Source organism: Panthera uncia, chromosome F1 (assembly GCF_023721935.1).
Source record: "Panthera uncia isolate 11264 chromosome F1, Puncia_PCG_1.0, whole genome shotgun sequence".
Taxonomy (NCBI): Eukaryota; Metazoa; Chordata; class Mammalia; order Carnivora; family Felidae; genus Panthera; species Panthera uncia.
In genome coordinates, this window is record NC_064813.1 from 27,742,132 (window position 1) to 27,755,493 (window position 13,362).

The 13,362-nt window shown below is 39.6% G+C and overlaps 1 protein-coding gene across 1 annotated transcript in view; it reads right to left on the reverse strand.

Moving 5' to 3' along the window:
• Window positions 1-13,362, reverse strand: part of KCNK2 (potassium two pore domain channel subfamily K member 2) — a 123,076-nt gene that overhangs the window by 57,525 nt on the left and 52,189 nt on the right. The window contains exon 4 of the mRNA XM_049635046.1: window positions 80-240. Within this exon, the coding sequence (XP_049491003.1) occupies window positions 80-240 (161 nt within the window). The remainder of the gene's footprint in view (window positions 1-79; window positions 241-13,362) is intronic.

The following is a 13,362-nucleotide window of genomic DNA, read 5'->3' on the forward strand; positions in this document are numbered from 1 at the left end:
TAACTGTACCTGAGGTGATAGAAAAGTTTAATTTTAAAAAATGCAACAACATATGTAGTTAAAAGTCTATTATACTTACAATAAATGTATCTTCCACTTTTGCAATTCCTTTTCCGAATATGGTCCCTAGTTGATCTCCAACTCCAGCCAACAAAAAACCAAAGAGGGGAATTCCCAGTAAGGCATAAATGATACAGAATATCTTCCCCCCTTCTGTGCGCGGTGAGATATTTCCAAATCCTAAATACAAAAAAAAAAAATTGATTATAAATGAGTAATAGTTTAAAACATATGATCTTGTTAAAAAGAAACAAGAAAACTGAACCAGGACTTTGGGTCTCTCCATTTTGACCTCAAACTTTCTGCTTGGATTCTTCTTTCCAGCCTAGCACTTGCCACAGGCAGGAGACTGTAACTGCCCCCTCAAGCGATAAAGTCTTAACTGAGCCAGGAAGACCCTGCCTGTAATTGACCGCAAGACAATGGTCCATTTAACCTTCGCTGCCTACCTGGGCCTGCCCACCCACGTTTGCCCCACATTGTAAGTAAACCTGCAAGTATTTTTGGCCTATGGAGGCAGTCTTTGAGATGCTAGTCCTCTGTCTTCCCAGCGTTGGCCTGTCTGAAATAAATTTCTTTCTTGCTTCACTGCCACTCATTTCTCTGCCTTTGGATTTTGTCAGCAGAGAGTGCCCGGACATGGTCTGTTTGGGAACCCCAGAGCCAGGTGCTCTTGACCCCGGCACCCCAGCTATAAAACCAGGGGCCCAGGGGCCCCCGGGGTGGCTCTGTCAGCTAAGCATCCGACTCTTGGTTTCAGCTCAGGTCACGATCTGGTGGTTTTGTGAGTTCGAGCCTCATGTCGGCTTCACGCTGATGGCACAGAGCCTGCTTGGGATTCTCTGTCTTCTCTCTCTCTCTGTTCTTCCCCCACTCACACTGCCTAAGTCTTCAAAACAAATAAAAATAAACTTAAAAAAAATTACAACAACAACAACAACAAACCACGGGCCCAAAATGGCACCACTTAGGCCGAATCCCCAAACTGGGGCTTCATAGCTAATCTACTTGCAGTTTCAACTTTACCCAGAAATGTAGCCTTAGTCCTAACCTTAACCAGTAGGTCAGGAATTTTCCTATCAGAGCCAAAGTGTGGCAGACCACGCCAGCCCTCTCCATCACACCCTCATCTTCTGCCCACCCCTAAAGGAAGATGAGGTGATCCACATAATAAGATTTCCTGCTCTTCCCTCTCAGGGAAAGCTATCTTGCCCGGAGAATCCTTTCCTTTTACCAGTAACTTTATCGTCCCATACTTACTCTCTAAAAGTGTTGGATGTTGTACAACTCCTCCGAGCTCCCCTCTGCTAGCTAGATGGGATGCTGCCCAATTCATGAATCATTTAATAAAGCCAATTCAAATGTACTCAGTGAAATTTGTTTTTTAACAACCTCAAGGGTAATTCAGAAACTCCCCAATATTAAAAGATATTAATCATAGATTTCAACTAGTTAAGAATCCTTTAAAAATATATTTTAATATAAAATATTTTAATAAGCAAACATTTCAATAATCCACAAAGTAGAGCTAATGTTCCAGTTAAACTAGATGCTGAAAACTGAAGGGGGTAATACATGCAATAACGCCAATATTTTCATTAAATGTATTTCTGTCTCTCTATACTGACAATACTATTAACTATAGAGATTTCGTGGTCATTTATTGGAAGAGTGTCCTGCCTTAATTTAAGAGAATTCAAATATGCTAAAATTACTTAAAGATGAAAGCTAAATAGCAACTTTCGAAATCCCGTTTTCATTCAAACACCTACCAAAAAATAACCAACAACCTTAAAATTGTTAACTTTTAAAAAATCTTTATTTTTGAGAGAGAGACAGCATGTGAGCAGGGGAAGAGCAGAGAGAGAGGGAGACACAGAATCCGAAACAGGCTCCAGGCTCTGAGCTGTCAGCAGAGAGCCTGACGTGGGGCTCAAGCTCACAAACTGTGAGATCATGACCTGAGCTGAAATAGGACACTCAGCCGACTGAGCCACCCAGGTGCCCCGAAATTGTTAACTTTTTTTTAATGTTCTAAGGATTTCAAAGGTGTAGCAGAGCAAATTTTGCCACCCTAAGATGTCTCTTTGGCATACCGATTATTATTTTTTAAGCTTATTTATTTATTTTGAGAGAGACAGAAAGCAAGAGGGGGAGAGGCAGAGAGGGGGGAAACGCACGATCTGAAACAGGTTCTGTGCTGACAGCAGGGGCTCAAACTCAGGAACTTCGAGATCATGACCTGGCCAAAGTCAGATGCTTAACCAACTGAGCCACCCAGGCACCCCGGCATACTGATTATTTTAAGCCAGTTATTTTTAAGAAGCTGTGGGCACATAAGGAACTTAGCAAACCAACTAGAAGTTACCTTTTTGTAAGAGATATTTAAAGGAATAAGGGAAATATCCATTTGTAAGCGTGTCTCCCTCAGTAGCAGAGAGAAGGGAATGATTAAATCTCTAGAACACTTCATCTGTAGAGAATGCATGGACTGAAATCTGCATAACAACCTTACTCTTTTTCAAAGTGCTTTCCCTGGTAACCTTTCAGATGGAAAAGTTGCAGTCACAGCTTTATTCTGGAGGAAGACTGGAGTCAGCTACTGTACAAGTTAAGATTAGTGGTTCCACAGAACTTTGATTAATTTATAGGCTGCCGCCCCTGGGCTCACTTCTGCTTCTAATTTTGGAGTCTTTATGAAGTTCCCTTAGAAAACTTTCTCTTTAGAATCCTAGATTTTGCTCGTATCTGGAATATGGGCTCCTTAATTCGAATTTCATTGTCACCTGAATCTATATGCTACACATCATTCTCAAATCCATTCCTGTTGTGGTTCCTTCGACATCTCCCCTGCCTTCCACACACTATGGACTTTCCCCCCATAATTTTCATATGTTTTTTGTCATGTCAATGCAACTTTTTGGTGAGATGGAGGTGAGGTACATGCATATTTATATCAAGCAGCTTGTAAGGTGAATTCGTATTTGTGTCAGATGGAATTAGCTATTTAGATTTATCAGTATCTTTTAAGATGTTAAATACTGGCCATCTAGTGAAAAGTCCACAGATTTATAGTAAGATATGCAAACATCAGGGCTTTTTTTTTTTTAATGTTTATTTATTTTTGAGAGAGAGAGACAGAGACAGAGTGTGAACAGGGGAGGGGCAGGGAGGGAGGGAGACACAGAATCCGAAGCAGGCTCCAGGCTCCGAGCTGTCAGCACAGAGCCCGACGTGGGGCTCGAACTCAGGAACGGCGAGATCATGACTTGAGCCGAAGTTGGAGGCTTAAGTGACTGAGCTACCCAGGCGCCTCCAAACATCAGGGCTCTTAAAAGTCTAAAAAGTCTAAAATTAACTGATTGAAAGAAATACAAGGATAAAAACTCTGTGTTTCCAATATATTATAGCCATTCCTGGATTCCTGACTCAAGAAATATGTGGCCTTTGGTAAATTATTTCCTCATTTGATAAATGGTATATTGCTATTATTATTTATTTCATAGAGTTAGGTATCACATGAAAGGTGCTCAGGAAATTTTATTATATTCTCCATATATGTTAGGTGCTATAACAATAATTATTGTAATTACTATTAATCGTACTATTGGTTGAAGATTAGCAGATCAATGTATTTAGCACAGTCAGTAGGCAAACTATTTCACAGCATATTTATATGTGCTAAGCACTCTTACAACCAATTAAACGTATTAATTGACTTAATTTTCACAATAACCATTGTGAGGTGGGTACTAATACTCTCCATTTTTCAAATGAGGAAATAGAAGGACAGAAAGGTTAAATCATTTTCCCAAGGATAGACACAGCTAGTAAAAGTGGGAGAGCTGGGATTCAAACCCAGGTATTTTAGGCCCAGTGTCTGGGACCTAATCACACACATGACATTCCTATACTCCCAGAAAGAACCAATCACTAAATGTAGTACAAAATCAAAGGATCTTAATAACATTAGCAATTAAGACAGCTAAGAATATAATAAATAACATTTAAGTATTTGATGGAGAAAATTACCAAAAAAAGCTGCAAAAGAAACCTGAAGAAATGAAGAAAGATATAGGTGTTAATTTTTACCAAATTTATGTTAAATACAATGCAATTGTAATAGATATTTTGCAAGGGTTTTCAGTAAAATTTTATGAACTTTTATAAAAATCATGTAAGAAAGTAAAGGACCAATAATTGCTAAGAAAATTTTGGGGGGAAAAATGAGGTGGGCAGATTTGTCCTACATGATGACCTACTTTAGCTAAAAACAATATGATTAAGACAATGTGGTATTGAACAGGGAAAGACAGACCAATCAGGACACAATAGAGAGCTCAGAAACAGACCCAAACATATCTGGAAGCAGGGGTACCTGCCCAAAGGGGAGAGAAGATCAAGGAAACAATGAATGTTAATGAGTGGGGGTGGGGAGAGGGGGCTACCCAGTGAGACTGGAAAGGATGATTAAAAGCCTTCAAATTCCTGTATTATTTTATCTAAAAAGAGTAACAACAAATACAGCATAAAGCAGTGTTAAGATGTGATGAAAGAGAACGATAGATGGTTATGTGCAATATTATTCTTTGTAGACATTCCTACTACTTGAAATATTGCACAACAGTAAAAAAAAGTTTGGAAAGCCTCGGTAAGTACATGACATTTATAGATCAAAAGGCACTGGACAATATTCTCTACCATTTCTTGTAGTTCTCTGAATGCTAGAAATAGAAAATTATTGTCTTATCATGATCTATCTCAAAACATTTACTATCACACTTCATACTAAAGCACAAAAGGAATTGCCTTCGAATTGGAGGGAAAAAGGACATCCACTTTGCAACTACTGTATAGTATTATTCTGAAAGCTCTAGCACATGTAGTGGCAGTGAACATGTAAAAGAAATATTTATTATGAAGAGAAACATATTAGTTGCAGGTAGAATTAAATATCTAGCAAATACAGGGGAATACTGGAAGTTGTTGTACAGAGAGAAGCTCAGCAAAAGTGCTGAAGGCATGATATATATGAAGAAACCAACGGCATTATAATATTTCAGCACTACCTTAAATGTGCTAAATTAAATGGAAAAATGCCTTATTTATAAGATTAAGGGAAATGTGAAATACCTGTAAGTTACCTTATCAAGACATATACAAGACCTTTAGGGAACAGCTTGAGCTACTGTAGAATGGGATGGGTCAAAACAGAAAAGAACACATGTGCACATATGATTTTCTTTAAAATATTACAGGTAGGTTGGAAATTGAGTGATTATTTAATTAAAATGTTTCAGTATATTGATTACTATTCTGGAAGGGAAAAAAATATCTTGCCCTATGTGAAAAGAAGTACCACATAGATGAAAGACCCAAGTAAGTTCATCGAACTTCCTCTGATTATGTTTCTTCTTTTGTCTCAAATGTACACCCTCCACGCACCCACTCTTCATCTGACTCACCCTTAAATATCCATCATTACTTAGGTTAGATATTAATTTCTCCAAGATGCTCTCCTTGAGCCTTGCTACGCACCCCCAAGACTGGGTTTGACCCCCATCCTGCATACACATTTCCCTATCTTAAGACTTATCTCTCTAGATTGTAACCATCAGTTCTGTAATCAGAAGTTGTGGAAGGCCAGGCACCATGTCTTAGTCACCACTACAGCCCTAGTGCATTTCCACTGGATGTCTAAATAACTTAATGCTTCCCCAAGCTCCTTTCTTGCTGCCTCCCCTTTATTGTAGCCCCTCTGCATTCTCTTCTGGCAGTTCCTCACGCTAAGTGCTAAGATTTTCAAGAGTACCTGATAAAGTTTCAGAGCTTGCATCTAAAATGTTCTCAAACAGCTCTTTGGTTGTGGATCTCACCAAAACGCTGGGGTTATGAAAAGGTGGTACATGGGGGCGCTTGGGTGGTTCAGTCGGCTAAGCGTCCGACTTTGGTTCAGGTCATGATCTCACGGTTCATGAGTTCGAGCCCCACGTCAGGCTCTGTGCTGACAGCTCGGAGCCTGGAGCCTGCTTCGGATTCTGTGTCTCCCTCTCCCTCTGCCTCACTTCTGCTTATGCTCTGTCTCTCTGTGTCTCTCAAAAATGAATAAATGTTAAAAAAAAAAAAAAAGAAAAGGTGCTACATGAAGATATCCCTCTATCGTCTCTCTTTATCCCTTAAAATCTCTTCTGCTCATAGGTTGCATTCACACTTCTTATTTATTGCTTGACTTCTGGATAGTACTTTTCCCTTAAAAATGACCAGACTAGCAAGTTTCATCCCCCTCCCTACAGTAGTTCAGGGTTTTGTTCTTAGTGGTGACCAGCAGATAACTACAGTGGCATCTTACTTTGTCTTGCCACTCTCTTTTAGTGACCTTTATCTTTAATACCTCATGGATTGTCTTATAAAGGTTTTTCTCACGGGGTAATTTTCACAGAAGTGTGTGCCTTCTCCAGCCCCCACTCTCCCACACCAAGTGTGCTGAGGAGACCCCTGAACTCTGTCATCTAGATGACAGCCTGACCCGACACTTAAGCCTCAGCACCACCATCTTGTTGGCGGTAAAGCAATCATCACACAGCAGCCAGAGTTCTCAAATCTCCCTCATGCCCAGACCCCGAAGCCACGTGGCTTTGTAAGCAATGAGGCCGATCCCTTCTGCACGACCACCCTTTGATTTCGTTCCCTGCTTCTTACCTGTTCCACCACCACTACCCCACGGCATCAAAACAGGCCAAATATGGTCTTTTCTCACACAAATCCATCTCATAATAGTTCATTCTCCCCAGAGCACAGCAGCTTTAAGTCCTGATACTCCTACTAAACACTTAGGTATTCCAAGGTCTTTCGGTACACATCACCTGTCCCTTTTTCCCAATATTCATTGTTATACAATTGTTGTACCTTCCGGTAACACTAGAGTCATAACTACTTGCTGAAAAACACCGAGCTGGACTTTTCTGATTCTTTATGTGTTTTATGTTGTTTGTTCTGAAGCTGGCACAAATCTGGCCCATCAGTTATCGTGTTGAGATCCTGTCTGTCCATTCTGTCCCCCCTTCCAACACCCAGCCATTCCTTACCCTTTCAACCAGGTACCATCTTGCCTTCTCTCAACAAACACAGTATTTTCTGCTGCTTTTGGAGAAATTATACATTACTCTAACATGAGTTCTTGCCATTTAATCATATGCTTTTACCTTTCTTTTTGATGATAAACTTCAAGGGACTGTGTTTTAAGAATTTTTCTTCCCTTTCCATGTCTTGTTTAGTGCTTCGCTCATAACAGATGCGGAAGAAAATTGGTTGAATTGAAAATAATTATCTATGGGCTTTTGTTAATACCCCATATTTTAGTTAAATAGACTTACCAGATTAAATAGTTCTACAGTACTAATTTTTTTTTTTTTTACTGCTTTTAATTTTATTCAGGACTGACAAGGAAAAGAGAAGTTTTTGATCTGCGCAAATTATATTTTAAAAATCACCTCTAAAAATAACAATCAAAATATAATTTTAACACAAAACAATTTAAATTATTTTAGCTGCAGAAAAACATTAATACTGTAAGGCATAAGAGAAATATGTTAGAAGTGGGTGAGAAAAAGAACAATATAAATTCAGGGTATGCTCACTTAGCAACCTAAAAAAAAGAGCAAGCCTTTCAGAAATCAATGTGAAATGATAATCACATCTGGTCTTTTTAAAGCTATGCTATATAGCAAAGAACCTAACCAAACACTAAAGAAAACAATATGGTTCCAGAAAAATATGATCTTAATCAAAAGACAATTAAATAGTGTCTTGAAAAGACGTATTCATTTCAGAACTTTTGCAAAGTTGTACATTGTTCTTCCAGATCGCTGGTTTTAAACCACATCAGAATCACATATGAAACTTAGGGAAAAAAATCCACCCCAGAACAACTAAATTATTGTCTTCCACAGGGAGGGGAGGGGAATGTGCGCATGTATTTTTAAATATCTACAGAAGTGATTCTAATTTATACCCCTGTGACAGGGGCAGGGTTTATGGGTCTAAAGCTATGCCGTGTGGGGGAAGGGGGCTTTTAGGAAAGAGAATACAAACTTAGGGACTAAACCCAACCAAGTGGGGGGTCCTGAAGCTGAACTCTCATTAGCCTGAAGGTAAATCTGCCTCTGTTCCTTTATATTTAGGATGACCTTGATTAGAGCACCTCTTCTAGACTGGCTGTGGTATTACTATATTACTATGTTTTTATTGTCAAAAATAAAAAAAATAATAAAATAATCTTCATTGCCAATAATAAAACTAATGGCCAACACTGTTATTTAAAAAAATTTTTTTTACCGTTTATTTTTGAGAGAGAGAGCAACAGAGTGTGAGCAGGGGAGGGGCAGAGAGAGAGGGAGACACAGGATTCGAAGCAGGCCCCAGGCTCTGAGCTGTCAGCACAGAGCCTGACGTGGGGCTCAAACTCACCAACTGCGAGATCACGACCTGAGCCGAAGTCGGACACTTAACCAACTGAGCCACCCAGGTGCCCCAGCCAATGCTGTTATCTACTGAACATCACTCTCTCACTATGTGCCAGATATACTGATAATCCCTTCCTATGGATACTTAATTAAACATTCACAACCCTATGAGATTAAGCACAACTAATTATCCCTACTCTCTGAATGTGGAAACTGAGGTTTATTGAGGGAAAATAATGTGTTCAAGGTTAAACAGCTAACTGCTAAGGCTGAGATTTAAACTATTAACTCAATTGCTTAGAGCTAACTATCTGGGATCCAGACGATGGATACTATTTTTCAAACTTAGAATTCTTCTCAGTTACACACCACTGAGTATGGATCCAAACCTGGACATGCCATTCTGCTAATACTTGCTGTTTTACCTAGTTGGACTGGAAAAGAATAGATAGGTGCATCAAAACAAATGTGTCAATTAAAGTCACTCAATCAAAGGGCTGTTTTGACATTTTGTTTTAACTTCAACCTCATCACACTTCCTCTTGGCCCAGAAGCCATGTGCCTGCAGTTCAAACAGTATTTCACAAGATGGCTCCCTTGCTATCTTCAGTTGCAACTTACATAATAAAATCCTGCAACACTGTTGTAAAGTTGCAAATCTATAGGAAGTTATATATTTCTTTTTCTCAATTTTTATTTAATATTCATTTTTTGATATTTATTTATTTTGAGTGAGAGAGAGAGTGTGCATGAGCAGAAGAGAGGCAGAGAGTGAGGGAGAGAGAGAATCCCAAGTAGGCTCTGTGCTGTCAGTAAAGAGCCCCATGGGGGACTCAATCCTATGAACCATGAGATCATGACCTGAACCGATAGCAAGAGTTGGACACTTAACCAACTGAGCCACCCAGGTGCTCCAAAATTTCTCTCTTTTTTTTTTTTTTAAGTTATTCATCTCTTTCAAGAAGTGGGGAGGGAGGAGCAGAGATAGAGGTAGAGAGAGGCAGAGGCTCAAACCCTCAGATCATGACCTAAGCCAAAAGCAAGAGTTGGACGCTTAACTGTCTGAGCCACCCAGGCACCCCCCAACTTATATATTTCTTCAGCTGGTGTTTGAACATATTTAAAATCATGAATGTCTGATTAAATTGCTACCAAGCATTTCTTGCTAACAAGATTCTTTTACATAACCTACACAGAAAGCTAAAAGTTGAGAGGAAATTTCCTTTGCAAAATAATTTTGCCAAGAAATGATAATAATCTACCTGCACATCATTTCCTAACCTCCCCAGGTTTTTCTTTAGTAATTGGAAGTTCGTCCTATCCCCCTTTTCACCCATGCAAAGATGTGCTTGGTGAGATGCAGGAGGATGGAGAGAGCGATGATGCGAGGGGAGAAGAACAAGCACATTTAGTTATAGAGGTCTGTCCACCATTCCCTGGTGAGAACAACTCAAAGTGAGGACAACCCAGGAGAAGGGAAGCGGTTCATCTCAAAGTTCTTCTCAGTCCCCACATGCCTCTCACAGAGAGAGCATCAAACCATCTTAGATTTGAGTCTGAGTGTTTTTATTTATTATTTATTTATTTATTTATTTTAATGTTTATTCATTTTTGAGAGACAGAGACAGAGTGCCAGTGGGGGAGGGGAAAGAGAGAGGGAGACACAGAATCCGAAGCAGGCTCCAGGCTCTGAGCTGTCGGCACAGAGCGCGATGTGGGGCTCGAACCCACGAACCGCGAGCTCATGACCTGAACCGAAGTCAGACGCTTAACCGACTGAGCCGCCCAGTCGTCCTGAGTCTGAGTGCTTTTAAAGATGTGCATTTTTGATAAAACATGACCGCTAAATGCGGGCCAACTATCTGTTCAAAGTGTGATGAAGTATTTCTATAAATGGCTGCAAATTCTTGTGCTATTTAACTGCCTGTTACCTGATTCTCCCCTTTTCCCAAGAAAGGAGAAAAGTGACCCAACAGCATTAAAAAAAAAAAAAATGAGGAACTACTTCTTAGCAAAAAATATGAATGACAAGCTGTCCCACATTTTGAGAGAGATTATAAGCCAGGAGTCTGAACTTCTATGATAACACATTTCCTGGCAATCATACTTTAAAGGTATTGTTAAAAGAATTTTCCTATAGGAACTTCAGTATAATTTGATGTCATATTACTGACCCTACTTGGCATCAATAAATAAAAACTGTACTATTTATCGGCAAAGATTCTCTCATTGATCAAAGTTTGTTCAGGCTCTTCTGGGCTCTCTGTTTTGACTAAACCTTGGGCTCCTTGTATCCTTCCATGTAAAGTCCAGTTCTAGCAGGAATCCTCCTAAGTCAGTATAGACAGAATCCCCCATCCTAAATATCTGATCACCCTCTGTATCTGATCGAGTTCCTTATTCGCCACCTCTGCCAAGGTGATATCTGATCACCCGATAGGCCTTCAACAAGAATCCTGAAAGTTGTTTTGGCCCAAATCCTCCTTTACCTTAATGTTTCGTCTCAGTAATTTTCTATCCATTGACACCCCTCTCTTCTCCATGGCTGTAAACTCCTGCTTTGCCTTGCTGTATTCAGAGTTGAATCCAATCTCTCTCCCCTACCACAAAAGTCCACTCTAGTGGTTATACCTATCACAATAGTCCTAAAGAAAACTTGCCTCACCTTCTTTTACAAGTGTCATTAAATAATTTTTTAACACTATAAGTGGTAAAATGATACAACGATATAATTCATCTATCATCAAAAGGCCCTAAAAGTAATACAATAGACATTAAATTAAAATTAAAATTAAATTAATTTTTTTTGCATTTTAGGAAGTTAGACTTTGTAAGCGTTAATGATCTGAATTGCCAAAACAGCTATGCTATCTTTGGTTTGCCATCATTTTCCTCTAATAAGTCAAACACACTCACTCAAATTTATTTCCAAGTATACGGAGGTCAGTATAGCACAGTGGTTAAGACTGTAGGCTCTAGAGCCCAATTATCTGGGTTTGAATGCTAGCTTTTCCACTGTATCACTGAGAAAGTTACTAAAAAATTACTAAAATGCCTCAGCTTCCCCATTTATAAAACAGTAATGAATATTATGTGACATAATACACATAAAGGTCTTAGTATGGTGATTGACCCATGGTGGTGAGTAGTCCCAATGAATATTAGCCAGCTAAAATCACTCTCCTGGCCATAAAAAGTCACTTTCATGGCTCAGGTACTGCTGAGTGTCAGCTATTGATAAAAATAATGGTGGCAATGATGGTGATGTTGATGACAATTTTACTTTTTCACTCGAAACGTGTTTAAATTTAGAAGGAGTTGAGCCAACATGTTCTTTTCATGTTCCTCACTTTGCAGATTATGTGGGAGCAAAAACAGTGACTTGCACTGATAAAGTAATCCATGAAACGAAGTGCTCTAAGTTACCACAGTTCACCATTCACTATCACAGCCAAGCAGGCACTGGCAGCGATCAGAATGTTTCACCCTTCATTAGCAAGTGGTAAAACAATAATAACTGTACCACAGCGTAGGCTGCTGTTCTGGTGGGACTACTTTGACTTCTCTCATAGGACTGGTAGACAGTATCTTGTCTGAGATGGTCTATTATTTGTCTAAATTCACAATATAAGGTGCCATGAATTGAGGGGGAAAGGCATCAGAATTTTTTTCTTAATGTTTATTTTTTGAGACAGAGAGACAGAACGCGAGTGGAGGAGGGGCAGAGAGAGAGGGGAATACAGAATCGGGAAGCAGGCTCCAGGCTCTGAGCTGTCAGCACAGAGCCCTGTGCGGGGCCCGAACCCACGAACTGTGAGATCATGACCTGAACTGAAGTCGGACACTTAACTAACTGAGCCACCCAGGTGCCCCAAGGCAACAGAAATTTCAAAAATTTTTAAAGTTTATTTATTCTGAGTGGGGGGGGCGGGGGGAGGGACAGACAGAAAGGAGAGGGAGAATCCCAAGCAGTCTCCACACTCTCATCGCAGAGCTCAACGACTCATGAGCCGTGAGATCATGACCTGAGCCTAAATCAAGACTCAGGCACTTAACCAACTGAACCACCCAGGCATCTCAGGCATCTGAATTTTTTTCAAGCAAAACTGGAAAATGTAAAAGTTGAAATGACCAGTCGAATTTTAATGGCATCATTACAAAAATACAAAAAACCGAGGCCAAGGAAATTCAAGTACTGGGGGGTTATTAGGTAGCACAGGTTGGAGACATAAAATGCAAAGTTTTCAAGTGTTGAGTGTGTGTATTTATTATAACTTCACTTGAAATTAGGGTGTAAGGAACTCTGCTTGCTTTGGCTATGACCTTGGGGCAGTGATGCAAAACTCATCAACCACTGCCTACGTCACACAGAAGACAGAATGTGGAAGCCAACCTACCTGAAAGATGCATAATTATCCAGATACTGACCCTGAGTGATGACAGCTGAAGGTGGGTCATTTAGATGAAAGAACACATCACCGAAGTCATTAAGGGGCATTGATTAAAGTCACTCTAAATTCAACAGCCAGTGGCATCTTTAAGATCCATCTCTGCTATGAGATTAGATTCCTGTGCATTCTTTGATTCTGACAAATGAAATTTTCCTCAAACTAATTTATTTGTGCATCTTATTTTTTTAAAGATACACTGCAAAGAGAACCAAGGATGTACATTTACATATTTGAAAACTATCTTCTCAACATCAAAACACTACGGCCATTTAGCTAAATATCATACAAGGTTTTCTCACACATGGTAAGGACAGATATACTTCACTTAGCTCAATATTTATAAAGTAAAAAGAGGGTTGGAGGGCACATCAGAGTCCAGTACTTTTTAG